Source organism: Mustela erminea, chromosome 6 (genome assembly GCF_009829155.1).
Source record: "Mustela erminea isolate mMusErm1 chromosome 6, mMusErm1.Pri, whole genome shotgun sequence".
NCBI classification, from domain to species: domain Eukaryota; kingdom Metazoa; phylum Chordata; class Mammalia; order Carnivora; family Mustelidae; genus Mustela; species Mustela erminea.
Window position 1 is genome coordinate 156425 of NC_045619.1, and position 27184 is coordinate 183608.

The 27184-nt window shown below is 55.3% G+C and overlaps 2 protein-coding genes across 3 annotated transcripts; both read left to right on the forward strand.

Annotated features, from left to right (window-relative positions):
- The first annotated feature begins 12356 nt into the window (after positions 1 to 12356).
- Positions 12357 to 15742, forward strand: CHKB (choline kinase beta). 2 transcript variants are annotated; one of them, XR_004286523.1, is made up of 11 exons: positions 12357 to 12784; positions 12997 to 13105; positions 13364 to 13477; positions 13620 to 13753; positions 14048 to 14143; positions 14319 to 14377; positions 14458 to 14539; positions 14667 to 14775; positions 14946 to 15021; positions 15248 to 15329; positions 15481 to 15516. XR_004286523.1 is itself a non-coding variant. In XM_032345745.1 (11 exons), the coding sequence occupies exons 1-11, from the start codon at positions 12561 to 12563 to the stop codon at positions 15550 to 15552; spliced, it is 1185 nt and encodes a 394-aa protein (XP_032201636.1). In that variant the 5' UTR covers positions 12363 to 12560; the 3' UTR covers positions 15553 to 15742. The 2 variants fall into 2 exon arrangements, 1 of the variants encoding a protein (XP_032201636.1); XM_032345745.1 differs by having other exon boundaries at positions 12363 to 12784; positions 14918 to 15021; positions 15481 to 15742.
- Positions 15743 to 15837: 95 nt separating this feature from the next.
- CPT1B (carnitine palmitoyltransferase 1B) lies at positions 15838 to 24630 on the forward strand. Its single transcript, XM_032345744.1, has 19 exons — positions 15838 to 16373; positions 16861 to 17020; positions 17412 to 17551; positions 17849 to 18026; positions 18248 to 18349; positions 18535 to 18672; positions 18770 to 18847; positions 19636 to 19743; positions 19818 to 19902; positions 20453 to 20648; positions 20971 to 21156; positions 21252 to 21357; positions 21439 to 21555; positions 21894 to 22058; positions 22136 to 22270; positions 22351 to 22503; positions 23062 to 23175; positions 23592 to 23684; positions 23825 to 24630. The coding sequence occupies exons 2-19, from the start codon at positions 16880 to 16882 to the stop codon at positions 23906 to 23908; spliced, it is 2319 nt and encodes a 772-aa protein (XP_032201635.1). The 5' UTR covers positions 15838 to 16373; positions 16861 to 16879; the 3' UTR covers positions 23909 to 24630.
- The last annotated feature ends 2554 nt before the right edge of the window (positions 24631 to 27184 follow it).

Sequence of the window (27184 nt, forward strand, 5' to 3'; positions counted from 1 at the left end):
ACCTGTTCCAACTACTTTTGCTATGTAGAAGATTACCACAAAGTTTATTGGATTAAGACAATCATTTTACTCTGCTTACAGTTTCCTGATCATAAATTTTGGATTTGAAAGTCATTGACTGGGGCTTCTTGCATGGTGTGGTTACAGTCAGAAATCGGCTAGCCTGGATGTTCAAGAGGGCTCACTCACAAAGCCGGCAGCAGATGGTGACTGTTGACGGAGAGCTCAGCTAGAGCTGTCAACCAGCATCTACACATGGTAGTCTCAGGGTGCTGGGACTTGTTACAAGATGGCTGGCTTCCTCCAGAGTGAGCATCCTAGGAGGGCCAGGCAGAAACTGCATGGCTTTTCTGATATAGCTTTGAAAGTCATATGGCATCAATTTTGCTATACCTACTGATCAAAGCAGTCCCAAGCCTAAGTAGATCAGCTACTTGTACTTGAACCTTTGTCCCACCACTATTTTTAAAAGAATCTGAACTCGGGCACCCTCCTACTTATGACACCCCTGTTAAACTTAACAAAGCCTGAAGTGAATTGCTGTTTCTACCCTCTTCCTGAACAATATAAAGAACCTGGAACACTCTAATTGGATTAAGTCCTGTCCCAATTTAAATTCTATTATGCATTTTAATTTTCCTTTTAAGGACACATAAGGCATTGCTAATTTTTTGCTTTAAACACTGTTTACTTAGATTCATCCAAATGTTAACCTCTTCCTATGTCTTCATTCTTCCTATGTCAGACCTTCCTGTCATACCACTTTGCTTTTGTCTGAAATACATTCTTTTTTAATGTTAAAGGGAGTTCTTTATTTTTTTAATTTATTTTCTTTTTTGGAGGGAGAGCAAGCACAAGCAGGGATAGTAGCAGGGAGAGGGAGAAGTTGGCTCCCTGCTGAGCAAGGAGACAGATGTGGGACTTGATCCAGGGACCCTGGATCCATGACCTGAGCTGAAGGCAGCCACTTAACATCCTGAACCCCCCCACCCCCGCCGGTGGCCCTGAAGTATATACTTTAGCATTTTCTTTTTGAGAGCTCTAGGAGATAAACTCTCTATATGTCTAAGAATGTCTTTATTTTGCCCAACTCCTGAAAGATATTTTTACTGGATATAGAATTCTAGGTCAGATAATTAGTTGCCGTCATCAACACAAAGGTGTCACTCTTCTGTCTTCCCTGAATCGCCTTGTTGCCATGAGAAGTCACCTTCAGTCTGCCATTCCCTTGAAAGTCATTTATCTTTATTCTCCAGCTGCATTTAGGACTCTTTCCTTTGTCTTTGGTCTTCTGAAGTTTCAATACAGTGTATCTAGGATTATGGGTTTTTCTTTTTCTTTTCTTTTCTGCCTGAGGTTTACTGAGTTACTCAACTGTGCAGATTTCTCTGTATTGTTTCATCAGTTTGGAGATTTCACAGCCAGTATCCCCTGGAACACTGCCTCCCCTGCCCCTCTCTTCTCCCTCTGGGACGCCACTCGGACCCTCTGGACCTCCTCGTTTCAGCCTCCATAGCTCTTAGCATCTTTTTCACGCTACCATCTCTACATCTTTCCAGGCAATATTCAGGATAGTTTATTCACACTTTACTTCATAAATTCTCTCTTCAGCTGCTTATTATCTGCTGCTAAAGCTGAGAACAGAGTTTTAAATTTAGTTGAAATTAAAATTCAAGTGACACTCAATTAAATTAAAACTTTCATTTTAGAACTTCCGTCTGGAGCTTCTTTCCAAAATGTTTGATTATTCTTCATAGTTTCTACACATATTTTCAACCTTGCCTTTTATTACTTAAATTATATTGAACATAAGCCTTTTATAATGCATTTGATAATTCTATTACCTGAAATGTCCTGTCTATGACTACTGTTGGTTTGTTTCGTGATTCCTCATTATCTTGCTGCTTAATTCTTGCGTTTTGTTTTTTCTTTACCTTAGAATGCTCATTAGCTCTGGGATTGTATTTATGGGAAACTCTGTGGTGTAGGAAAAAGGTAGGTATCAGAGACAATTTGTGTTTGCTTCTACCAGGCTCCTATGAGAAATACCAAGACCATTCTACATTCAGTGTCCCACTGAAGGTTTCTTGGACCACCCTGACCATATGAATTGGAATTACCAACTTATATGAGGCCAGCTTCTTATTCTAAATTTTCAGCCTCTGTCTCTCTATCTCTATCTCTGACTCTCTTTCTCTCTCTCTCTCTCTCTCTCACACACACACACACACACACACACACACACACACACTCCATTTTGTCCCAAATTTAAAACAACTTTCTTTGCAGTCCCCAAAGGACAGAGTATATCTTTCATTCACGCTTATAATTTAACTCTTTGAAGTACAAGCTTTGTAGAGGATTGGTTTCTTATTAAATTCTCCTCCTTGAGCAGGCTCTTTGACTTGTCTCTATCTTCTACATCTCAAAGGGTACATATTTGTTTCCTAGGGCTACCATTAAAAAGTACCACAAAATTAGTGCCTTCTCTCACATTTCTGAAGGCTAAAAGCCCCAAATTAACATGTTAGCAGGACCAGGCTCTCTCCAAAGGCTCTAGGAGAAGACTCCCCCTTGCCTCTTACTAGCTTCTGGTGGTTGCCTCCTCCTTGGTTCATAGATGCATCACTCCAATCTCTGCTTATATGGTCACATGATCTTCTCCCCTAGGTTTTGGTGTCTTATTTCCCTCTTATTATTATAAAGGTACCAGTCATCAAATTAGGACCCAGTCTAATCCAGTGTGGTTTTATCCTAACTGGTTTTACCTGCGAAGACCCTATTTCTAAATAAGTTAACTTTTTTTTAAAGGTAGGCTACATGCCCAACATAGGGCTTGAACTCACAACCCCAAGATCAAGAGATGCATGCTCGGGTGCCTGGGTGGCTCAGTGGGCTGAAGCCTCTGCCTTCGGTTCAGGTCATGGTCCCAGGGTCCTGGGATCGAGCCCTGCATCAGGCTGTCTTCTCAGCAGGGAGCCTGCTTCCTCCTCTCTCTCTGCCTGCCTCTCTGCCTGCTTGTGATCTCTCTGTCTGTGTCAAATAAATAAATAAAATCTTAAAAAAAAAAAAAAGTTACATGCTCTGTGGACTGAGCCAGCCAGATGCCCCAATAAGGTCACATGCTGAGGTTCTGGGTGGATATGAATTAGGGAGAGGGGAGATGCTATTTAACTATTTATTTACAGCATAGGCTATAAACCCCAAATTCGAGTTCTGTCAGTTGACCAAATCCCTCTGATCAAAAACACAGTGCTTCCCTTATCCCTCTGACCTCCTCTTTTACCTAGTCCCTTATTTTCTTCATAGATTATCAATGATTTTAGAAAACACGTTTTAAGAAAATAGTTTGTCCAGGGATGCCTGGGTGGCTAGTGGGTTAAGCATCTGCCTTCAGCTCAGGTCATGGTCCCAGGGTCCTTGAGCCGGCTTCTTCCTCTTGCTTTCTCTCAACTCTCTTTTTCTCTCTCTGACAAATAAATAAAATCTTTAAAAAAAAAAGTTTGTCCTACATTTTTTTTTAATCGAAGTATCATTGACGCACACCGTGTTATGTTAGTTCCGGGTGTGCAACACAGGGATCCGACGAGTCTGTATGTGATGCCCATCACAAGTGTGGCTGCCGCCTGTCACCGTACAACACGATGGCAGCACCACCGACTGTACTCCCTGTGCGGTACCTCTCATCCCTGTGACTCACTTGTCCCACGACTGAAGGCTTCTCCCTCTTCTCCTCACTCGTGCTGCCCCTCCCCCTCCCCCGCCCCTCTGGCAACCCTCAGATTGTTCTGTGTATTTGTCATCTGTATTTGCCTTTTGTTTTGTTTTCAGATTCCACATGTCAGTGAAATCATATGGTATTTGTCTTTCTCTGACTTATTGCACTTAGCATAACACCCTCTAGGTCCATCCATGTTGTCTCAAATGGCAAGATCTCATTCTTTTTTATGGCTGAATCATAGTCCATTTTATATACATTTTATACATACAGTTTCTTCTTTATCTCTTCATCTGTCAATGGACCTTAGGTTGCTTCCATGTCTCAGCTATTCTAAAAGATATCCTTTTGAATTAGTGTTTTTGTTTCCTTTGGGTAAATACCCAGTAATAGAATTACTGAATCATATGATATTTCTATTTTCAATTTTTTGAGGAAACTCCATCCTGTTTTCACGGTGGCTGTACCATTTTACATTCTCACCAACACCACCTGAGGATTCCTTTTTCTCCACATCCTTGCCAACACTTTTTAATTCTTGGTTTACACTTGATTTTAAAACCCTTTCATCAGGAAATTCGCTTAGGAATCTAGTTTGCCATATTACATCTCCATTTATCTTATGAAACCCTCCAACATGTAAGACTAGCTCAAGAAAATTCATGAATTGTGTGTCTATTTCACTTATAAGCATATATACAAAAGACTCAATAAAATACTAGATAATGAAATTCAACAGTTTATATTTGTAAATGCATTCTTTTTTTTTAAAGATTTTATTTATTTATTTGACAGAGAGAGATCACAGTAGACAGAGAGGCAGGCAGAGAGAGAGGGGGAAGCAGGCTCCCTGCTGAGCAGAGAGCCCGATGCGGGGTCCGATCCCCGGACCCCAAGATCATGACCTAAGCCAAAGGCAGAGCCACCCAGGCGCCCCATTCATGATTTTTAAAATGGCTTCCAGCCATTACTGGAATAACAGCTAATGGACTTGCGTTCCTTCCAAAGGGAGTGGGGAGGAAACCCAAGAAAACTGAACAAAATACAAAATATAGGAAGCAACTATTTTCTTATTTTTTTAATAGTTGGCCAATTTACTTAGGGAGCAACTATTTTCAAACATTGGACAAAGGACAGCACAGGACTGTGGTCCCTAAAATAAAGGAAATCAATGACATAAAGTCTACAGTTTCCCTGGTTTTCCATACACAGGAAATTCTTGACTGCAGCGAAGAGGACCCAATCAAAATGTGACAGTCCTGATGAGCTTAGAAGACAGAGTCAGGGTTTGGAGAGCCAAGGCATTGAGAATTTTCAGATGGGGGGGCAGTACTAGAAAGAAAAGATCTACTCAGAGTTCCAGAAATCTACAGTAGGGTCTCCCAAGTTATTCTACACAAGCAGTCTGCAAGCAGTGCCCTCTGCATATGTGAACATGAAGCTTAACAAAGAACATCCCAGAGGACAGAGCCAGGGACTGTCAGAACAAGGAAATTCCTTTTCTTCCCAGGTAAGGGTCTTCATTACTCAAGCTTAAAGGGTCTGGGATTTACCTTGGACCATAGGCTGCTACGTGTTTCCCATGTTGCCATTTATAAGTAGAGGTTTTGTTTTGTTTTGTTTTGTTTTGTTTTGAAAGATTATATTTATTTATTTATTTGTCAGAGAAAGAGAGAAGGCACAAGAAGGCAGAGTGGCAGTCAGAGGCAGAGAGAAAAACAGGCTCCCTTATGAGAAAGGAGCCCGATGTGGGACTCAATCCCAGGACCCTGGGATCATGACCTGAGCTGAAGGCAGTAGCTTAACCAACTGAGCCACCCAGGCTTCCCTGTAAGTAGAGGTTTTATTGTTTTATCCTAGTCTTACCCTCTCATTGTGTTTTTGGGACACGTAAAACATTTTTCAGTTTATAAATCACTGAATTTATAAACTGTCGTACATTGATTGTGTTGGGAGGACAAATAACATATTTCATTTTTATTTTTTCATATCATTTCTTTTTTATTATTTATTTATTTGACAGACAGAGATCACAAGTAGGCAGAGAGGCAGGCAGAGAGTGAGGGGGGAGCAGGCTTCCCTGCTGAGCAGAGAGCCCGATGTGGGACTTGATCCCAGGACCCTGGGATCATGACCTGAGCCGAAGGCAGAGGCTTAACCACTGAGCCACCCAGGCGCCCCATATCATTTCATTTTTAAATCAAGGGACCACAAGAATCTACATCAGACCTTTTGAAACAAACTACACGTAACTCAGAGAACCTAAACTGTGAGCTGAACTCTGCAGCTGGCTGGAAGTCTCACAGAGGCTCTCCCTTCGGGGTCCAGCGTGTTTGTTCCCGACACAGCAGAGTGCAGAGATAGGTGAACAGCCATGAGAGTGGACTACAGCAGAAACGGCCACTGTCCTCCAGTATCCGCTCTCCCGGTCCTCTGTGACTGTAGAATCCCTGACTTTTAGTCAGACGTTTAGCCCTCCAACATCCTACGGTTTCCGGGCTTCCTTGCTGCTAGGGGCCTGTGGCAGCTTCCAGGTATTTCCCTGAAGAGACTTTTGGCCTGAGGCATCTGTGCCCATCCTTATCCCCGCCGGCCAAAAACTAGAAGCACTTGTTGGAGCAGCCACCTTGGATCATGAAAGAAGCTTGGGAACGGAGGCCATAAAGGCAGAATAAGATAAAAGAAACTTGGATCCTTACAGGGTCATGGAAAAGAGCCACCATTCAAGCCCAGGGCTGGCTACCTCTACGCCTTTGCATGAGATAAATGAAATTATCTTTTGTAAACTGCGCAAAACTGTCCAAGTCCTGTAACTGTAATTCCAGGGACCCCACTTAGTGTATTGTATGTGTTCAACCACATACGGCCGCACTAGAATTTCCCTGTTATTCTGGGTCTTTGTGATTCAGGGCCAAATAGTATCCTAATTGCTACAGAGCATAAGTTGGAATAACCAGTTTGGGGAGAAGTTTAGCAATACTTCGTAAAACTGACATATGCATATCCTATCATCCCTACAATATACTATTATAGTGGTTCTCAAAACATGTTCCCTGGACTCTGGAGTCTCTGAAGGTCAGCAAGGTCAGATTTATTTGTGTGACACTGAAACATGACTTGCCTTTCCACTGTGTTGACGTCTGCATTTCTGGTGTAACAGCGATGGCTAGGTAGCACACTCTAGGCAGTCTTACCAAACTGTAACAGTACTCAGCAAACTCTTCACTGCCACGTGCAGGGAGGTTGAGGGGAGGAAAAAGCAGTGTCACTTAAGAATTTCATTGCTTGGGGACACCTGGGTGGCTCAGTGGGTTAAAGCCTCTGCCTTGCTTGGGGACACCTGGGTGGCTCAGTGGGTTAAAGCCTCTGCCTTTGGCTCAGGTCATGGAGGTCTCCTCCGCTCTTTGCTTCCTCCGCTCTCTGCCTGCTTCTCTGCCGACTTGGGATCTCTGTCAAATAAATAAAATCTTTAAAAAAAAAAAAAAAAGAATTTCATTGCTTGGGCGCCTGAGTGGCTCAGCGGGTTAAGCCTCTGCCTTCGGATCGGGCTCTCTGCTCAGCAGGGAGCCTGCTTCCTCCTCTCTCTCTCTGCCTACCTCTCTGCCTGCTTGTGACCTCTCTCTCTGTCAAATAAATAAATAAATCTTTTAAAAAAAAGAAGAGTTTCATTGATTGAGCAATAAAAGAACTATTTGTTGTATTGTCTTGACACTTAACAGCTCCTAATATTCAGGGTCACAGCATGAAGGACACGGCTGAAGTACAACAGGGCCATCCGAGCTACTTACACAACCATTCATCTGGGCAGCTGCACTTGCCACTTTTTCATGAAACACTTTTTTTACTTAAAAGAAAACTGACAAACTATGTTTATTCTGACTTGCATATCCTTGAGACACTTTCTTGAAAATGAATAAAGTCAACATGTGACTTCAAAAAAAAAGAGCGATAGTATTTGCTGTCAATGATAAAATTTGAGCTTTTAAGCAAAACCTACAATTTTTGAAAACTTGTGTCTACCACCATGAGCTTAAAGCTTCCTGATGCTTAAGTATTTTTGATATTATATAACAAAATGTGTCAAAATTTGGAAGATTTACTTAACTCAGTAAATTTTCAAATGAAAATTTGAAATCATTTTTCAAATGACCAATGAAGGCATGATGTTTCAAAATTATACATAAGTAAAAGATCAATTCAGCGTGAACATACCGTAATACTTCTTCTAGTACGCAGACAAAGAAATGAAATCACGTCCAAAGGAGAAAAATTCGGCAAGGGCTCAACTTTCCAGCGGCAGCGCCCAGGACTGGGGCACCATGGAGGGAGGAGCCGGAAGCTCGAGGGAAAGAACCTGCCGAGTCTGGACTTCCCTTGTCCTCTGCTGGCATTTCACGGGCTACCCACCCTTTCATTCCTTGGGGATTCCAAGCCCTCGGTTGCCTTGCCCTTGACAAGCCGAGGCTGATGAACATGGCTTCCCACTGTTATCACGTGGCATGGAAGTGACCAGACCGGCCCAGGTAAACCCTCGCAAACTCACCACAAAATCATCAAACTCTGGAGGGCCCCTGAGAAGCAGCAAGCCTGAATCTCCTCACGGTCGTCCTCAACTGTCCCCTCCTGCTGTCTGCCGGTTCCCAGCACGAGGACTCAGTGACCTAATGGCACTTTCAGACTGTGTCCCATCATGGAAGCGTGCCCTTCCTGGGAACCAGGGGCCAGATCCAGCAGAGTTTAATGTTACAGAGCAGAATGTGCAAATCCTAGGGGTGGGTCGCTGAGAGTAATGGTGAGAGATATCCCAAGCCCTGGGTTCTTAGGGCGCTGTTGTTCCTGGAGCCACATACTGTATCTACTGGGGCACAGCACAATATACTGAGCTTTCACTTGGTGTTTATAGCCCAACTCCTCAGGCTACTGTCCCATAGCTGGGACATTTGCTAAGTCTCTAAGAGGTCACTCCATCTTTGTATTAGATGGGCTGCTTATGGATAATTCAGGATATTAGAGAAACAGTGGCTTCCATGGCAATTCATACATTGTGCATTGTGAGTTCCTTGATCCAAAGCAATGTCATACATGATACCATGTTGGTAAATCAGGGTTCTCTAAGGCTCTGGATAGTGATATTACTCTGATGCGTGGTGCATATGTGGATCTGAGAAAGCAAACCCGTATCCAGAGCAGGTGTCGATTCCAGTAAGGGTGAATCGATGCCCTCTCCCGGGTGGAAAGGATCTGCCGGAACTGACTTGTCACTGAGTCATCTAGGGATGGAGCCATATCAGACCTCAGCACTGATCTTGGCTCTAAGAGGTCAGAAATTCAGCCACAGTAACAATTAGACAAGTTTGATGAGAGAGAGCCCGTGCTAGTGGACATAACCAGCACTTCTGCCACCATGGCAATTCCCTTCATGGGCCTGCCTGACGAGCACAAGGGTAGCCAAGGACAGAAGCTGGCTGACATCTGGCCATCCACTTTGCCATTCAGTGACCCCTCTGCGGTGGGTATTGACATGAGGCACAAAGATGCACACGTTTGTGAGGTCTTCTACAGGCTCGTCTTCTTTTTCAGACTGCCCTGTCTCCAGTATTCCCTCCTAGCTCTTTCCAGGTCCTGGGCCAGCCCCAAGACATCTGTCACCACACAGAAATTCATGTGCACTCTTTCCCTAGACTGTTACTCTGTCCACTCCACTCTCTCCCTGCAAAGTGGAAACCCAAGGGTACTGCTCAGAGCTCTGCCCTCTGGAGGGTTTCCCCTCATTACTTTCCTTTAGAAGCACCCTGAGCAGGACTGTAGTTCAGCAGTGAACCATTTTAAGCTCACGGCAACACATCAAGTCGACCTACCTGTGAACCAGATCTGAATTTTTCTTCCTGTCTCCTGAGAGAGGGGCATCAGTGGAACAAGGGAGGAGACATGAGGGCCACAGCCACCTCTTCCTGTAAATGGCAGGAAGCTTGCACCCAATTCTTCTTCACTGTGCAGCGGGTTCCTACTGAGCCTGCTTATCCTACTGACGTCACGGGTCCGTCAGCATTGAGCTCGGGACAGGCCAATGTGGTTATGTGGTGGTGTGGTGCCCCACAAGCAGGCACTAAGCCTCTACCTGGATCCAGCACTGTGCCAGAAGCCACATGGTTTTGCTTCAAAACCCACAGAGTGTGCACTGCAAAACCACGGAAGCATGTCGAAGGTGTCCTATAGAATCCCTACTTACCACAAATAAGTCCAACCTTACCCCTCATTCTGCCGAGTGGCACGGGAACCCATCCTCCAATCTGGGTCTACAGAGGCCTCCTTTCTTCTGGGCTCCACTCAAAACTGGCGGTCTCCCAAGTCATTCAACAAATGGGCCAGAACAGTGTTCCCAAGGATGCGGACTACAACATCCAGAGGTGCATCAAGGGTTATGCCTCCCTTCTTCGTGATCCAGACGCAAGATGCAACAACTTACCATCATCTTGGAAACAATGCCCTGTCTTGCCCTACAGCACACTCGGAGAACTTCACTGATGACAGGCTCCACGACTACAGAGGGTCTCTCTCCCATCCTCAGATCTGCACTGTCTCATCAACACAGAGCCCTTGTCACTTCCTTTTTCACCACGTCCAATCAGCATGATGTTATCAGTGTTACGTGAAAGTCTGGGGTAGATTAAATTGAGGAAGAGAGCAGGAAAGTTAAAACCATCTCCCTTGAAGGGAGATAATATGTTTGGCTGTTCTTCCCATAAAATGTGAACTGTTGGGGTGCCTGGGTGGCTCAGTCAGTTAAGCGTCTGCCTTCTGCTCAGGTCATGATCCGTATGTCCTGCAATCAAGTCCCACATTGGGCTCCTTGCTTGGTGGGAAGCCTGCTTCCCCTCTCCCTCTGTCTGTCACTCTGGTACTTATGACCTATCTCTCTCTGTCAAATAAAGAAAATCTCAAAAAAAAAAAATTTTTTTTTTTTTTAATGTGAACTGCTTTTGGAAATTTACTCTCTGCCACTGGAAGTTGAAAACAATGTTCCCAAATCACTAACTGTGTTATCTGGTGCCAGAGGCGCAATGATAGGTTCCAGCAAAAACAGCTCAACTGACACACTACTGTGATTGGGGATACCACTTGGCTACATTGGTGGTGGTTCACCACCCTTTACTAAGCCCATCTGGATTCTGCAGGAGCCATTCAGGCGAACTGAAGATGCCACGGGGAGCAGCACCTGTCTTTGAGAGCAACGCACTCTCTGCAGTCCGGTCGGACTGCACCGTTGCTTCTGACTTACTCCCCTTGCTGGGAGGGAGAGGGGGTTTTCAGGGGTTCCCACTGTGCTCTTTCTGCCACGAGTCTTATTCCACAGATCGGGGGTCAGGATCTGCTCACTGCTAGGTACCATCATCCCAAGTATGCCCTGGGACCAAAAACAGAACCACAGGACTTGGGCCAGGACCCCATTTATCAGCTGGCTCGCAGACCCTCCGCTCACCAGGGCTCCTGATGTTTCGGGTGCGTCGGCACAAGTATCTCAGGTCCTGTTTCCGAAAGCCTGAGAGGTCTGCATCGTCCCTCCGCCAAAGTCAATTACCCGTTAAGCAGCTCTAGGTCCCTCGGGGGAAGGCCTGGAGGACCCTTGAAGGGCCGAGCCTCCCTTTCAAACCGTGGGCTCCGGGGCTCAGAACAGGCTCAGATTTTAAGAGTGAGGGATGGCGCCTTCCCACTGCAGCGACTGGCTTGTGCCTTCTGACCGCAGACTCTTCCCTTCTTCCCGCTTGTTCGCATCAAACCCCACCCCAGTCCGCTGCCCCGCGATCTCAGCCCACGATCGCCGCGGGGCAACCAGCAGGGCCACAGCTCCCTGCGGCTCCAGCCTCCCGGGCGGCCCCTCCGGCCTCCAGCGGAAGCAGAAACGCGGGCGTGCGCCGCGGCTGGGGCTCCGTCGGCCGGGGGTGGGTCTGATGGGCGCCGAGGAGGCGTCCCCAGCCCCGCGCGTCTGCTCCAAGCCGAGCCTTCTCCTGGGTTTCGCCGCCGGGCTAGATCCGGGGGCACGAGGGCGCGGAGCCGCCAGCCGCGAGCAGGGCGCGAGGGCTTCCTCCCCGAACGAGGGCGCCTCGGCGGGGACTACGGCGTCCCCCAACTGTCCCCCGGGTCCCACGTCCCCCTCACTCCTCAGCAAACGTGTACGGGGCGCCTGCGCCGCGCCCCGCAGTCTCCGCTCCCGGGCGGCGAGTCGCACAGCGCCGCCTCCTCCGGGGGGACCCCCGCGCTCCGCGGCTCTCTCCGCGCCCGACCGCCCCCGGGACTGGGCGGGGCTTGCGCGCGCCTGTCCAGCGAGGGGCCGCCGCCTGCGCTGCGCCGTGCGCTCCCCGAGCCCCGCGACGGCCCTTCGGCCCTCCCTGGCACCCGCCCGACGACACCCGCCCTCGAGCACCCCGGCTCGCGGACTGCGCGCGGGCTCACCACCCCGTCCACGTGACCGGCCCTCGAGACACGCCCTAGGGCCGTGCGCCCCACCCCGCTCTCGACGCTTCTGGTTGGCCCCCGTGGGCCCCTCCCAGCTGCCCGTCTTCGGAGCGGCCCCGCCCAGAGAGACACCTCATTGGTGTTCGCTCGGAGTAGGGGCGGGCACGGCGGAGACGCGCGGAACTTGGCCTTCGGAAAGGGCACCCGACCGCGATGACGGAGAGAGGCGAGCGGCGCCGCAAAAGGCCGAAAAGAGCCGGAGAGACCCGAGTATGACGAGAGCAGGGCTGGCTGGCCGGAAGCAGACCCGAGCGCAGCCGGAAGGAGCCGAGTTCGCCCGAAGGGGCCTGAGCGCGGCTGGACGTTGGGGCTTCGCCCAGCCGGCGCCATGGCTGCCGAGGGGACAGCTGTGGCCGGAGGCGGGGCTGTTGGCGACCGGCTGGCCAAGGACAGCTTGCCGCAGTCTCAGTGCCCGGACGCGGCCCCGAACCGGCGGCGCGGCTCGTCGCTGTCGCGTGACGCCGAGCGCCGAGCCTACCAGTGCTGCCGGGAGTACTTGGGCGGGGCCTGGCGCCGAGTGCGGCCCGAGGAGCTGAGGGTTGACCCTGTGAGGTGGGAGGTCAGGGGTCAGCTCTCCGGAGCCAGCGCCGGGGTCAGGGGTCGAGCTCGGCCCCGGGAACCCCGCGTTGCTGCGGCTCGGGCGCGCGCGGGGCGGGGGGCGCGCGCGGGGCGGGGGGCGGGGCGGGGGGCGGCCCGCCCCGGGACGGACGCGGGGGCAGGTGCCGCCGGCCGCGGGCTGAGCGCACGCCGCTGTGGGTCCGCAGCGGAGGCCTCAGTAACCTGCTCTTCCGCTGCTCGCTGCCGGACCAGCTGCCCAGCGTGGGCAGGGAGCCCCGGGAGGTGCTGCTGCGGCTGTACGGGGCCATCCTGCAGGTGAGCACGGAGCGAGGGCCGCCGTGGCGCCGGCTTCGGGGCCTGCCCTCCCGCCTGGCGGGTGGCCGTCGCCCCGTCGCGCCGCCAGGGGCGCGGAGGCCCCGGGGCTCAGGAGCTTGTCGGCTCCGCGGGAGCCTGGCGCGGGCGTCTCCAGGCGGTGGAGCAGGCGGGGCGGTGCTGGGAGGTCAGAGCAGACGCTGCTGGGTTGGCCTCCGGCCCCGCGTGACTCTGCCCCCGTGGCTGTCCATCTTCCTGCAGGGCGTGGACTCCTTGGTCCTCGAAAGTGTGATGTTCGCCATCCTCGCAGAGCGGTCGCTCGGGCCGCAGCTCTACGGAGTCTTCCCAGAGGGCCGGCTGGAACAGTACATCCCAGTAGGAGCCCAGCCCGGCCCGGCCCTGACCTCCCCGAGGCACCTCCTGCCCCCAGACCCTGACATCCCCCCCACCTCCGTTCCCCACCCCTTCCCCCTCCTGCCCCAGCCCCCTCACCACCCTGATAGGTTCCTGGGTGCAGAGCCGGCCACTGAAAACCTGTGAGCTCCGAGAGCCAGTGCTGTCAGCAGAAATCGCCACGAAGATGGCCCGGTTCCATGGCATGGAGATGCCGTTCACTAAGGAGCCCCACTGGCTGTTTGGGACCATGGAACGGTGAGTCCGGAGCCGCCTCAGGGCCCTTGCACACCTCTTCTGAGCCCCGATCCTGCCCGATGCTACCCTGGGCTGCAGCTGTCTGTGTCCGTGACTGTCCCGCTGAGTGGATCAGGTGTCACAGTGTCTAGCATGGGACTCTGACACAGAACAGGCGTCCGAGTAAGGCAGACAAGTCTGTGCGAACAGTGTTCCAGAGAAGCCCTCCAGTGATAGGAAAACGGGTAGGACAGCCCGGTCTGGGGAAATAGGAAGGGGTAACAGAGGGAGCATGTCTTCTTCTTCGGACTTCAGGTACCTCAAGCAGATCCAGGACCTGCCCCCGACTGGCCTCCCGCAGATGAACCTGCTGGAGACATACAGCCTGAAGGATGAGATGGGCAGCCTCAGGTGAGGGACGGCAGAGTAGGAGAGCAGCACAGCACAGCACAGGAACCAGTGCTAGGCACCGACTGGGGAACCTCCCCAGTGTTTACTGAGGGCGGGCTCAGGGCCTGGCCCACGGGGTGACTGATCCTCCTCTGGTCACTCCTGCTCAGGACCCATGCCCCCTGTTCTCCTACAGGAAATTGCTAGACTCCACCCCATCACCCGTGGTTTTCTGCCACAATGATGTCCAGGAAGGTAGGAGAGAGCACCGGCATCCTCTAAGGTGAGGGGCCAGAGGGCCCTGGAGTCACTGGAACTCCACCCCGTTTTCCCAGGGAACATCTTGTTGCTCTCAGAGCCAGGAACCACTGACAGACTCATGCTGGTCGACTTTGAGTACAGCAGTTACAACTACAGGTGAGGGTTAGAGGATGGCCTCCGTGGGTCTGCTCCCACAACAGCCTGGAAAGCAGACTAGGCCTTCCTCTCTGCATCCCAGCTGCCCAGGGTATTTGGGGACTGAGTGTCCACCTTCTTCCCCCAGGGGCTTTGACATTGGGAACCATTTTTGTGAGTGGGTTTATGATTACACTCACGAGGAGTGGCCTTTCTACAAAGCGCAGCCTGCAGACTACCCCACCCGGGGGCAGCAGGTATGTGGACCGGAGGCTGGGGAGCGGGACCTGGCCTGTGAGGGAGGAGGAAGGTGAGGTCTGGAAAGAATGGTGGGGAAGGGTGTTCCCTGGGAAATGTTCCGCAGTCTCCCCATGGTCTGACTCTGTCTGTCAACCTCAGCTCCATTTTATTCGCCATTACCTGGCAGAGGTCAAGAAAGGTGAGACCATCTCCCAAGAGGACCAGAGGAAACTGGAAGAAGACTTGCTGGTAGAGGCTAATCGGTGAGGAGAGACGGGGCAGCGCGGAGTGCAAGGGAAGAGGGGCCGAGGAGGAGGCTGGCAGGCCGGCTCTGGGACTGCCGGTGGGGGCAGAGCGGAAGAGTCAGGACAGTGTTGGCGTTAAGGCCGTAGGGGAGAAGTTTGAGCTTTGGGGCTTGACCAGCCTGAGGGACGAGATGCAGGTGATGCCAAGTGTGCTCGGCACCCCTGTTTGTCCTGCCCTCCTTAGATACGCTTTGGCGTCCCATTTCTTCTGGGGCCTCTGGTCTATCCTCCAGGCATCTATGTCCACCATAGAATTCGGTTACTTGGTAAGTGACCCAGATGGCTGAGTTAGGTGGGAGGTGGGGGAACAACAGGGGCCTCATGTTCCCCAGGAAATCTGTGGGCAGACTTGGAGGGGGGAGGCAGGTGCTAGTCTCAAGCCTTCTCACAGGTCTTCTGGGGGGTTTCCTTCCCTAGGAGTATGCCCAGTCTCGCTTCCAGTTCTACTTCCAGCAGAAAGGACAGCTGAGCGGCTTGCCCTCATCCTGACTCTCCAGCCCCCAACTCCGATTGCTCCGGGAGCCTCCAGGGCAGGACCTTGGAGGGAGGCTCTGGGGACTGGGCTGAGCCTGGAGCGAGCCTGGGCCTGAGGATGGCCCGCCTGTCTCCACAGCAGGCAGATGGTGGGAGAGAGCCCCTGGCTGTGTACCTTGAGACAATAAACAAGCTTCTTTCTTCACACCCGGTCCTAGCCCTGCTGCAGAAAGTACCAGCAGGGAGTGCCACACACTCACAGGCGTGATGGCTGCTGTGAGCCTTGTTTTCTCTGGGAAGGGGGGCTCTCGGGTGCTCTGGGCTGGAGAGGCGTTAAGGGTCCACTGTGCCAGCTGGAGCCCCCTGCCCTCCCCCTCCCGGCCCCAGCTTAGAAGTGACACACACTAGAACGATTTGGGTGGCGGGCTAGGAGGTAATGCGGGTACAAAGAGGGCACTGGGCTGGGGCTGCCCAACCCTGAGCACTGGAGATCAGGGGACGGGCAGCGCAGCTGACACTCGGATGACCTTTTCCCTACATTCAGCTATTTTTAGCTCCAATGCTGCCATCCTCACGTGAGACCCTTTGGGCCCCCCCAGGTTCCCAGACCTCTGAGCAATCTCAGCTTGCAGAAAGCCGGCCCGCCCCCACTCCGGATTCCCACCACAGAGAGGAGGGGACTCTGGTTGCCGCCCCACATCTGTTTTCTCAACCCAAATTTGGGAGTGGGTGTCAGGTTCCCGGTGAGGGCGGGGCAGGGATGGCCAGGCCTGAAGGACATGGGGACACGGGCCAGAGCGACTGGCCCCACACGCGGACAGGAGCGAACCCAAGCTGTGAGTGGAGTGGGGGGCAACACGGGGCCGCCCGTGGGGCTCAGAAGCCTAGACCAGAGCAGGGGGCGCGGATGGCGCGGGGTCTCTTGCAGTTGGGTTGTCTGCCTCGCCCCAGATCGACTCTGCTTTCAGGGGCGCGTCTCGCCCCAACCGGAGGCAGCCCTTCACTGTCCTCGGGGCTTCTGAAGATTCCTGGCTCGGCCCTCTTCCCGACCGCTGCCCCACCGTGGCGGACGGAGCACGCCCGGAACGCGGGCGCGAGGGTTCCGCGGCCGTTGGTCGCGCTACGGAGCCGCGGCCGGGGCCGAAGCCGGGGCCGGGGCCGGGGCCGAAGCGGGCGGCGGGCCTGGGGCGGCCGCTGCTGTATAGCGGCCGGGGGCGGGGGCGGGGACGCGGCGGGGGCTCGGGGGCCCTCGAGGCAGAGGGCGGCTGGGGGCGGGGCCAGCCGAAGTCCGCCCGCGCACCCTCCTGCCCTGCCCCCTCCCAGGTGAAGGCCAACCTCCGGGATGGCGGAAGCGCACCAGGCCGTGGCCTTCCAGTTCACTGTGACCCCAGATGGGGTCGACTTCCGGCTCAGTCGGGAGGCCCTAAAACACATCTACCTGTCCGGGATCAACTCCTGGAAGAAACGCCTGATTCGCATCAAGGTGGGCGCGGGTGGTTCTGGCTTCTTCCTCCCGGCAGCTGCAGGATGGAGATCCCCCGAAGGCAGAGGCCAGGTGTCAGCCGCTGCCCCATTGTCAAGACCTTCCACCCCCACCTTGGCTTGCAGTTTGGCTGGGTGGCAGGCTGTAGCAGTGCAGAAACCAGAGGGGGGCTCAAGGTGTGGAGGGGAGATGGGCGTGCAAGGAGTAGCAGAGGGCCCCAGTGAGTGAGTGAGCGCGGCAGGCACGGGGGTGCGGAGGAGGGGAAGACCAGACACGAAGGAGGGATGAGCACAGCGGGTGAGGGAGGGAGGCGGCCTCCCGGGCAAAGACCAGGGCCTCTCAGGGGCCCACCGTCATTTCTGCCGTAAGTGTGCCTGTTTCTGCCCCACAGAATGGCATCCTTAGGGGTGTGTACCCTGGCAGCCCCACCAGCTGGCTGGTTGTTGTCATGGCAACAGTGGGTTCTTCCTACTGCAAGGTGGACATCTCCAGGGGGCTGGTCTGCTATATCCAGAGGTGCCTCCCTGAGGGGTAAGAAGAAGGGTGACAAGAGAGGGCTGGGCAGCCTCCCAAGGCCAGGGTTCTTGAGCTGGGCACATTCAGGATACCAGCCACTGGAAGTCCTAGGGGCAGCCCTCCCTGGGGGCCACCATTATCTGAGTCCAACATTTTGGAAGTTGGTACTGGAATGCATTCAGACAGGAGTGTGCCGGAGAATGGTCATCCATGCCTTCTCCAAGCTGGTTCACAACCATCAAAACTGAAGTCAGAATTTTCCTAAGGCTGACCTCAAGTGGATTCCCTGCAGCCCTATCCCTTCTCTGACAGATGTGGCCCCTACCAGACCCCACAGACCCGGGCACTTCTCAGCATGGTCGTCTTCTCCACGGGCGTCTGGATGACGGGCATCTTCTTCTTCCGCCAAACCCTGAAACTGCTTCTTTCTTACCATGGCTGGATGTTCGAGATGCATGGCCAGACCAGCCACTTCACCAAAGTCTGGGCTGTGAGCAGAAGCCAGTGGATGGGTTCAGGCAACTGGTTGGAGACTCTAGGGGCCTCATTTGGGGTTCTAAGCTGGAGGGAAGAGGCAGGCAGGGCACTGGTGCCTGGTGCATAGGTTTGTCCTGGTTCTGAGGGTCGGGGCCAGCTCCTCTAGGGTTTCTGATTGGTTTCCTTTACTTCCCCTGGTTTTCACCAGAAACATTCTCTGCTCCGTATGCCCAGATCTGTGTCCGTCTTCTGTCCAGCCGGCGGCCCATGCTCTACAGCTTCCAGACATCCCTGCCCAAGCTTCCCGTGCCCAGCGTGCCGGCCACAATTCAGCGGGTAAGGGTCTGAATCAAACATCCCCGTTGGGCAGGCTAGGCTGGACTCAGAGGACTTCACCAAACTAAGGGACTGTCCCTTGCAAAGAGCGAGGTTGAGAGAAATGGGGCTGGGTTGGCAGAGAGTCAGGACAGAAGCAGTCATTGCCGTTTGGCCCCCACGCTGACAATGACTTGGCTGGACAGTACCTGGAATCTGTGCGGCCCTTGTTGGATGATGCGGAATACTACCGAATGGAGACGCTGGCCAAGGACTTTCAGGAGAAGACTGCCCCCAGGCTGCAGAAGTACCTGGTCCTCAAGTCATGGTGGGCAACTAACTATGTGAGTCCCCTCCTTGGCTTATCCTCACCCCCCTTGTGTCAGGGGCATCTGTCCCCTGCCCTCTGCCCCAGCACTAACTCTTCCTTTCCTCCTGCAGGTGAGTGACTGGTGGGAAGAGTACGTGTACCTGAGGAGCAGGGCGCCCCTGGTGGTGAACAGCAACTACTACGTCATGGTGCGGGTGGGCCTGGGGGCAGGGAAGATGGGGGAGATCCGGAATAGTCCGGAAGCAGTTTCAGGGCAGCAAGGGTCCTGAGGATCTGGGGAGTCCAATAGATCCACAGCCTGAACTATCCCTGTCAGAGTCCCTCAGGCTCACTGCCCTCACCAGCCCAGGCTCTCTCCCTTCCTGCCTTGGTTTTCCCACCGGCCTCCCAGCCACAGGTTCCCAGCTGTCCTGACACCATCACTGGGAACTTCCTGCGTTGCGCCTTCCTGTTATGTTACTGTGTGGATCCCGAGCTGCCTCTCTTAGAGCTCACGAGGTCACGATCTTCCCCTGACACACATGACCAGCCCTTCTGCTCCCAGCACAGGCCTCAGCACAGCCACCGGTCTGCACAGCGGGCCCTTCCTCTCCCACTGCCCAAAACACATTCCAAGTCACGCGCCTGCACAGAGCTGTCGTCCCAACCACTTAGTACAGCTTGCCTGTAACAGAGGTTTTAAACTGTTTTTCAGTGGTAGAAACTCTGTGCTCAATGCAAAATAAACAAAACACGACCAAAGAAAATAGGCTAGGAGAAAGCAGCTCCAAAGATTCAAGCTGGGCAGACAGATGGCGTGACCAGCTATGCATCTCACCTCTGGCAGTGCACCCTGACCACGTGTGCAGGACGGACCGGGGAAAGGGATCAGGACCCCTCAGGTCCCTAGGCAGGGAGACCCAGGTGACACCAGGACGGAGAGGTGCTGCTGTGCATCTCTGTCACACCCCGTGCGGGCTCTGCTCTCTCTCTGCAGGACTTCGTGTTCATCCAGAATACAAACATACAGGCAGCCCGCCTGGGAAACATCGTCCATGCTATGATCCTGTATCGCCGTAAACTGGACCGGGAAGAAATCAAGCCTGTGAGTTGTGTGGGGTTGAGGGCACAGCAGGGAGAGGAGGCCTGAGTCTGAGCCGTGCCGGGCCTTCCTCCCAGGTGATGGCGCAGGGCATTGTACCCATGTGCTCCTCCCAGATGGAGAGGATGTTCAACACTACTCGGATCCCGGGCAAGGAGTCAGGTACTGGCCACCGCCAGGGGCCCGAGGTGGGGCTGTCGGGACCGAGGCCCCTCCCTCCCAGGTCTGCGCCTCACGTGGCTGACCCTTCTATCTGTGCGCCCGTCACCAAGCGTCCCGGGCATTTCAAGGTCACGGAACTGGAAAAAATACTTAATTTGTGACCAGCAGGGCCCAGAACAGAGCCCCTGCTCCCCAGGACCTTCCAGGGCAGGGGTAGGTGGTCTGAAGAAGGGGTCGCGGGAGGAGCGGAGCTTCCCAGGAGCCCTTCACAGCCAGTGGAGTAGGAGAGGCTGCTTGCCGAGGGCCTGCTTCCTGACACGGGGACAGTGTGTGTGCTTCCCGGAGCGTCGGCTTCCTCTTCTGTGAAGTGCTTTATGGGACTGTTGGCATTAAGCAAGAGAGATGGGAACGCCCAGCACAGGGCCTGGCTTGGTGCCAGCACTTCCACTGCTGGGAAAGGAAAGCCCAGACGGAGGCCTGCGGGGGGCCTGGGGGGCAGTGGGAGCCGGGAGGTGTGCCCTGCCTCAGCCTTCCTGCCGCTCTGTCCCAGACCTGCTGCAGCACCTCTCGGACAGCAGGCACGTGGCTGTCTACCACAAGGGCCGCTTCTTCAAGGTGTGGCTCTACGAGGGCTCCCAGCTGCTCAAGCCTTGCGACCTAGAGATGCAGTTCCAGAGGATCCTGGACGACCCCTCCCCACCTCAGCCTGGGGAGGAAAAGCTGGCAGCCCTCACTGCAGGGGGAAGGTACCAGAGCCCCATGAGAAGAGGAGCTCGTTCCTGCATGCCACCCTGGAACTTGGGGCCACGAGCATGACTGAGGGAGGCACGTGCTGGCAGGGTGCCCTCTGCCCAAGCCAGGCCCCTCTGTAGTGAGGAGGATGGTGGGCACGGCAGACGGCGCACCTAGCCACATGCGACTGGGCGGGGGCTGGGTGGGAGTGTGTGGAGGACAGGGACATCTGCCAGGACAGCCTGGGAGCCCCAGTCCTGGGCCCTGCCGCGTCCTGAGAGGTGTCCTTCGCCGCCGCCCAGTGACCCCACACTCACCCTGCCCTTGTGCCCCCAGAGCGGAGTGGGCACAGGCACGCCAGGCCTTCTTCAGCTCTGGCAAGAACAAGGCCGCTCTGGATGCTATCGAGCGTGCTGCTTTCTTCGTGGCCCTGGACGAGGAGTCTCCCCACTATGACCCCGAAGATGAGGCCAGCCTCAGCCTCTACGGCAAGGCCCTGCTACACGGCAACTGCTACAACAGGTGTGGCACCCCAGCCCCGCAGAAGGCCCCTGCTCCTTCCCCCTGTCTTGGCGCTGCCCCCCACCGCCCCGCATCTCCGGCCTCCTTTCCTGCAGGTGGTTTGACAAGTCTTTCACTATCATCGCCTTCAAGAACGGCCAGCTGGGCCTCAACACGGAACACGCGTGGGCAGACGCACCTATCATAGGGCACCTCTGGGAGGTAATGGGCCCTCAGAGGGGTCCTGCAGGGCAGGCTGGGTGCGGGGTGTGAGGGTGGCTTCTCAGCCTGATCTCCCTGCAGTTTGTCCTGGGCACTGACACCTTCCACCTGGGCTACACAGAGACCGGGCACTGCCTGGGCAAGCCGAACCCCATGCTTATGGCTCCCCAGCGGCTGCAGTGGGACATTCCTGAGCAGGTGTGCAGGCCAAGAGGGGACAGGGAGGGGCATGTGAGAGTGGCAAGTACCTGGGACGCTCTCAGGGGCATGGGGCGGGAGCTTCTCAGAGTCCAGACTGGCCACGCAGAGAACAGCGATCCTGGGACCATCAGTTCGTGAAAGACGTGAGGCGTGAGACTCGTCCACGGAGCACCCGTTTGTGCCTCCCTCTTCCCACAAAGCCCAGCGTGGCCTCTGGGGATGGAGGCCCCTCAGGTTGCCCTCTGTGTCTGAAGATGTTGAAGGCTCACTGAAACCTGCCCAGCCTCGCTGCTTGGCGAGCTCTGCCCGCAGCTGACCCTTCCGTATCTTGGCAGTGCCGGGCCATCATCGAGAGCTCCTACCAGGTGGCCAAGGCACTGGCAGACGACGTGGAGCTGTACTGCTTCCAGTTCCTGCCGTTTGGCAAAGGCCTCATCAAGAAGTGTCGAACCAGCCCGGACGCCTTTGTGCAGATTGCCCTGCAGCTGGCCCACTTCCGGGTAGGAGCCCCGCCGGCTGCTAAGGGGCAGGGTGGCACCAGCCTCACCTGCCAGATTCACGCCTCTGTGCTCCTCAGGACAGGGGCAAGTTCTGCTTGACCTATGAAGCCTCCATGACCAGGATGTTCCGGGAGGGACGGACCGAGACCGTGCGTTCCTGTACCAGCGAGTCCACGGCCTTTGTTCAGGCCATGGTGGAGGGGTCCCACATGGTGAGCCCCCCCAAACCCTCCATCTCCTGCCCACCTTGAGGGGCAGGGCTACTCTTCATTGTTCCGCTTCTGCTCCCCAGAAAGCAGACCTCCAAGATCTCTTCCGGAAGGCTTCAAAGAAACACCAGAACATGTACCGCCTGGCCATGACAGGGTGTGGGATAGACAGGCACCTCTTCTGCCTTTACCTGGTCTCCAAGTACCTGGGGGTCAGCTCCCCTTTCCTGGCTGAGGTCAGCATTGTTGAAGGGTGTGTCCCCTCTCCCCATGGCCTCTCCTGCGGGGGCACGGCCTATCCTCTACCCAGATCCCCAGAAATTTCCCTTGAGGGCTGGAGCCAGCTTTCCTGCTCCACACCCCTTCCAGGCCTGTGGTCCTATTTCTCAGTAGGTGGTTCTCATGAGGGTGGACATACAACTATGGTGGCGCTCAGGTGGTGACAGCACTTTGGGAAAAGCAAAGAGGCTGCAGGATGAGGCTGGGCAGAGGGAGCCTCCAGGGCCCAGACACTGCGGCAGGGGCATGGGTGGACAAAGAGCAGCAGCAGGAGGGGAGGGAGCAGAGCTGAGGGAGGGACAGGCCAGTAGGAGAGGAGGCCATGGGGACAGTTAGGTCACATGGGCCTCAAGGGTTTTATGCAAATGCTGTCATGGTGAGAACAGACAGGGAGGGAGTGGGAGGGGGGACCTGTAGAGGCAGACGGTGCTCAGGCATCACCGGTCAGCAGGTTGAGTGCTGAGTGCGTGGCATTTCACGCATGGTGCCTCACTGCTGTGATCTCCCTGGTACAGGTGCTCTCAGAACCCTGGCGCCTCTCCACCAGCCAGACTGCTCAATTCCAGATCCGTATGTTTGACCCGAACAAGTACCCCAAACACCTGGGTGCCGGTGGTGGCTTTGGCCCTGTAAGTGCCCTTGAAAGGAGGTCGATGAGCAGGACTGGGCCCCAGGGGTCTCAGTGGAGAGAGTACGGCGCCCTGAAGTCAGACCAGGGGCAGGAGCATAGCCCTGGGCTTGCCCTGCGTAGAAAGAGAATGGGTAGCTATCGACCCCGGAACTGAAGACACTCCCAGGAGAGAGGCAGTGAGCTTGAACCTCCTGAGAGAAACACAATATCCTGGACCCTGGTAGTGTCTGGACCTGCAGTAGGCAGAGCTCCTCGGTTTTCACACTGTTGCCCGGAAATGTTCCTGACCTCAGGGGAAATGCAGCATGTGGGGTGGGGCCCCTTCCTGGGCATCTTGTGGGGACAGCAAGCATGACATCAGCTTTCGGATCTGCAAGGTTTGGTTTACTACTTTACTCCTCGTGCTGCTCTCAGGTGGCAGATGATGGCTATGGGGTTTCCTACATGATTGCGGGCGAGAACACCATCTTCTTCCACGTCTCCAGCAAGTTCTCAAGCTCAGAGACAGTGAGTCTCTCCCGCTCCTGCTCAGTCCTGAGGAGGGCTACCACCTGGGGCCCTTTCTGGCTGGGGAAGAGTCCTTGGTTGTGGGGACAGAGGGACAGGGCCTCACCTGAAGGGTTGGTCTGAGCTCTTGGCTCCCACAGAATGCCCAGCGCTTTGGGAACCACATCCGCCAAGCTCTGCTGGACATCGCTGATCTTTTCCAAGTTCGCAAGGCTGACAGCTGAGGGCTGGAGAAATGCAGCTGCCCTTTCATCCCTACACTGTGGAAGAAGGGGCCTGTGGTCGGCTCGCAGGCCTAAGGGGTGGCCACGCACAGGTGTCCAGCGTCCAAGGACAGCTCTGGCAGCAGGCACTCCCAAAACAGACGCTGCTCCCTGAGGGCCCAGGTGGTAGAAGTGGGGTTGGAGCAGGGAGGGAATTTTGACTTTTTTTTTCTTGCTAGACGCTAATAAAGATAAGCCTCTGTAATTCTCTCTTAGCTCTTAGGTACCTTTGTTTTATTTGGGGACTAGGAGGCCCTCCCCTGCCTAAGCTCAGACCAGAGAGGTAGCAGGGGGAGGAGATGGGGCTGGGAGACTGAGAGGCTTGTGACCTACTTTGCAATGCATGTTTCTCCCGAGGTCACCACCGTCCACACCCACTTGGACTAAACTCTTGTTTCACAACCTTCACCTGTTCCCTGGGGCCACTTCTGTTTGTCTGCCAGAGAGAGGGGCCCAGCTGCCAGTTCCCAGCTGCCATGAACGGTCATGCCCTCTGCACACCTCTGGGCTGGGGCACAGCCCTGTGGAGGCCCATGGCCGCCTCCTGGCCATAGGGAAGGGCTAGAATCCCAGGCCTGCAGTCCACACACCAAGTGGTCGTGTCTGTGAGAGGGCACACAGTATAATCTGGAGCAACACATGCTCCTTCCCTCAGGTTGACTTTTTACATTAAAATAACATTAAAAGTAAACATAAATTTTCTCCTGGAAAGTATAAGAAGGCACTTAATTCCTACTCCTGCATGTGAGAGGGAATCCGGGTCTCAGCACTCTGCTTGTTGCCAAGACCCCGGGAATGAATTCATACAGTTCCGGGCCTTCTCTTCTGAACTACCATTGATTGCGCACCCACCCCCTACTCGGCGCTGTGCTGGGGATTCGGTGCTGAGCAAGGCACCTGCCGTGTGGAGTTCACTATTAGGTCAAACAGGCATGGATTAGGGGATGGAGAGGCTGGCATGGGAACCAGCAGCCTTTTGGAATAATTCACTTAGTACTTATTTAGTGCTATGATCGGCTAGGCACTGGCATACAGCAGTGAATAAAACTGGCCAACACAGTCCCTCCCCCTGGGGCGTAGAGTCTAGTGGGAAGACAGGCATTAAGCAAGAAGAATGAGTAAATTATATGGTAAGGCAGATGGTAATAAGTGCTAAGGAGAAAAGTAATGGGCGGGAGCAATGGAGGGGTGGGTGGCAGTCTCAGACGGGGTTGGGAAGGCAGACTTCCTGAGCGGGGCTATCTGACTGACCGGGAGGGAGGGAGAGAGGGCTCAGAGTGGACAGCCAGGGCCAGAGCTTCCAGGGGGCAGCTGCCGGCTGCAGGAACAGAACCAGAGGGGCTGGGCCTGGTGTGGAGGGAGTGCAGGGAGCAGGAGGGGACAGGTGGATCGGGGCCTCAAGCGCCTCAGACGCCGGGCTCTGGCCTATATGAATGACGGGAGAAGCCACTGAGGTGAACAGAGGGTGATCTAGTCTGCCCTAAATCTTCATGGGATCATTCTGGCCAACCAGAATGACATTAGAACAACGTAGGGGGCGGTGAGGACAGAAGCAAGGAGACCTGTCTGTACCTCTCGGCAGGGTGGCCGGGGGGCGGTTGGGATAAATGACGGGACTTACACTCCCGAAAGGAGACCCAGGACACAGAAGGTCAGTGTAGGTCCGGAAACCTGACAGGCATGGAAGAGAATTCCCATTTTCTACTTTGGGTGCTTGAGTGATTAGATGAGATTTTTACATGTCGAGCTTGATGTGCCTGTAGGAGGTATTCCTGAAACGGGCTCAAAGTCCTCCAAACAGAAGTTGAAAACTAAGACGATGTAGGCTCCGAGAGCAGCTCGGAAGAGAGCCCAAGGGGGGACTCCCAGGGCAGAGGCTCCAGATCGCCTCTCAGTCTCGGCCCCCAGAGTGTTCCGTTCCGCACCAGAACTTTCTTGGAATCCCAAGAATCTCTTCGCAGCCAGGCCACCGAGGGTACACCTGGGTCACCTACCCTGGGGGGCTGCGTGGGTTTGGTAGGCTTCTGGGCACACCAGCCCCCCAGCCTTGGAGAGCGGTGAGCAGCGCCTTCCAAAAAGCTGGCTTTCCATTAATGCTGAAATTCAAGGTTTTCTTTCTTTTTTTAATCGGATTTTTTCTTGGTTAAAAAAGGTAAGAAGGGAACCCCTAATGCTGACCCAAGGCGAAAACCTGAGCGACAGCCCACTGAGCCGTAAGCTACTTGCAGCCCCGGGGTCGGCGGGTCGGCGGGTCGGCGCTCGGCCGGGTCGAGGCTGGCGCGGGAGGGGAGGGAGGAACAGGCGCGTCGCGACCCCCTCGCGACGCCCTCGCGGCTTAGCGCGGCAGAAGGGGGCCGCGGCACCCGGCTGAGAGGAAGGCTCTGCCCCGCACCAGACTCAGGCGCTGACCAAAGGCCCGCCTCGGGCTGGTCCCAGGTGGCCCCGCAGGTTCACGGGGAAGAGGGCAAGGGGTCGGGCCTGGCGGCGACACGGAGCGCCCGCACCACCCCCGCCGGCCAGGGCCCCCAGCGCGGGGAGGACACAGTCCGGCCGGGCGACGCCGGGGAGTAGCGGCTCACGGGAAGGCCGGGCCGAGCCCCCGCGCGTCCGGAGCCCGTCCTTCCCGGCCTGGGCTCTGCGGGCGCGTCGCACGGCCGGCTCACCCGCGAGGCCGAACCGCCGTCCGAAGAGTCCAGCCGGAAGGAAGCTTTGCCAGGCGCCGGCCGTCGGCGTCACGGAACCTGCTCGTCCCCGCGCGCGTCTGTCCCGACGCCGCCGGCGTCGCCCGCGAGAGCGCCTCCCCGGGCGCGGCAGGAAGCGGCTCCCGGCCGCCCACGCCGACGGACGCGCCCGCACGCTCGGGCTCAACCGTGTCCGCTGCGCTGCGAGCGGGCGGCGACGGCGCGGACCCCGGACAGGAAGCCGGAGCGCTCCTCCCGAACCCGCTTCGCCCCGCGGCCCGGCCCGGCTTCGCCCTCGGGCCCAACCCCGCCCCTTCCGCCCTCCCCTCCCCCAGACCAAGCCCAAGTCCACCTTCCGGACGGCTCTGAGCTGGGGGACGTCCCTGCCCCGCGACCCCCGCACCGCGGCCGTCATTCGCCCGAGCGGCCCGCGCCCTCTCGCTCCCGCAGCGGCAGCCCGGCAGAACCCTAACCCGGGGACCGCCGGGGCGCTCTCCTCGCGGCCGCGGGTCCCTGGGGGCGCACAGCTGCCACGACGTCCGCAGGCGCGGTCGTC

What these genes read in the sequence shown, in the direction of transcription:
- CPT1B (XM_032345744.1), top strand. Translation starts at nt 16,880, where the DNA reads ATGGCGGAAGCGCACCAGGCCGTGGCCTTCCAGTTCACTGTGACCCCA. An exon ending in ACAGCAACTACTACGTCATG is followed by an intron (nt 18,848 to 19,635) that starts GTGCGGGTGGGC and finishes CTCTCTCTGCAG; the next exon opens with GACTTCGTGTTCATCCAGAA. An exon ending in TGGTGGAGGGGTCCCACATG is followed by an intron (nt 22,271 to 22,350) that starts GTGAGCCCCCCC and finishes TCTGCTCCCCAG; the next exon opens with AAAGCAGACCTCCAAGATCT.
- CHKB (XM_032345745.1), top strand. Translation starts at nt 12,561, where the DNA reads ATGGCTGCCGAGGGGACAGCTGTGGCCGGAGGCGGGGCTGTTGGCGAC. An exon ending in CCACAATGATGTCCAGGAAG is followed by an intron (nt 14,378 to 14,457) that starts GTAGGAGAGAGC and finishes CCGTTTTCCCAG; the next exon opens with GGAACATCTTGTTGCTCTCA. An exon ending in ACCCCACCCGGGGGCAGCAG is followed by an intron (nt 14,776 to 14,917) that starts GTATGTGGACCG and finishes TGTCAACCTCAG; the next exon opens with CTCCATTTTATTCGCCATTA.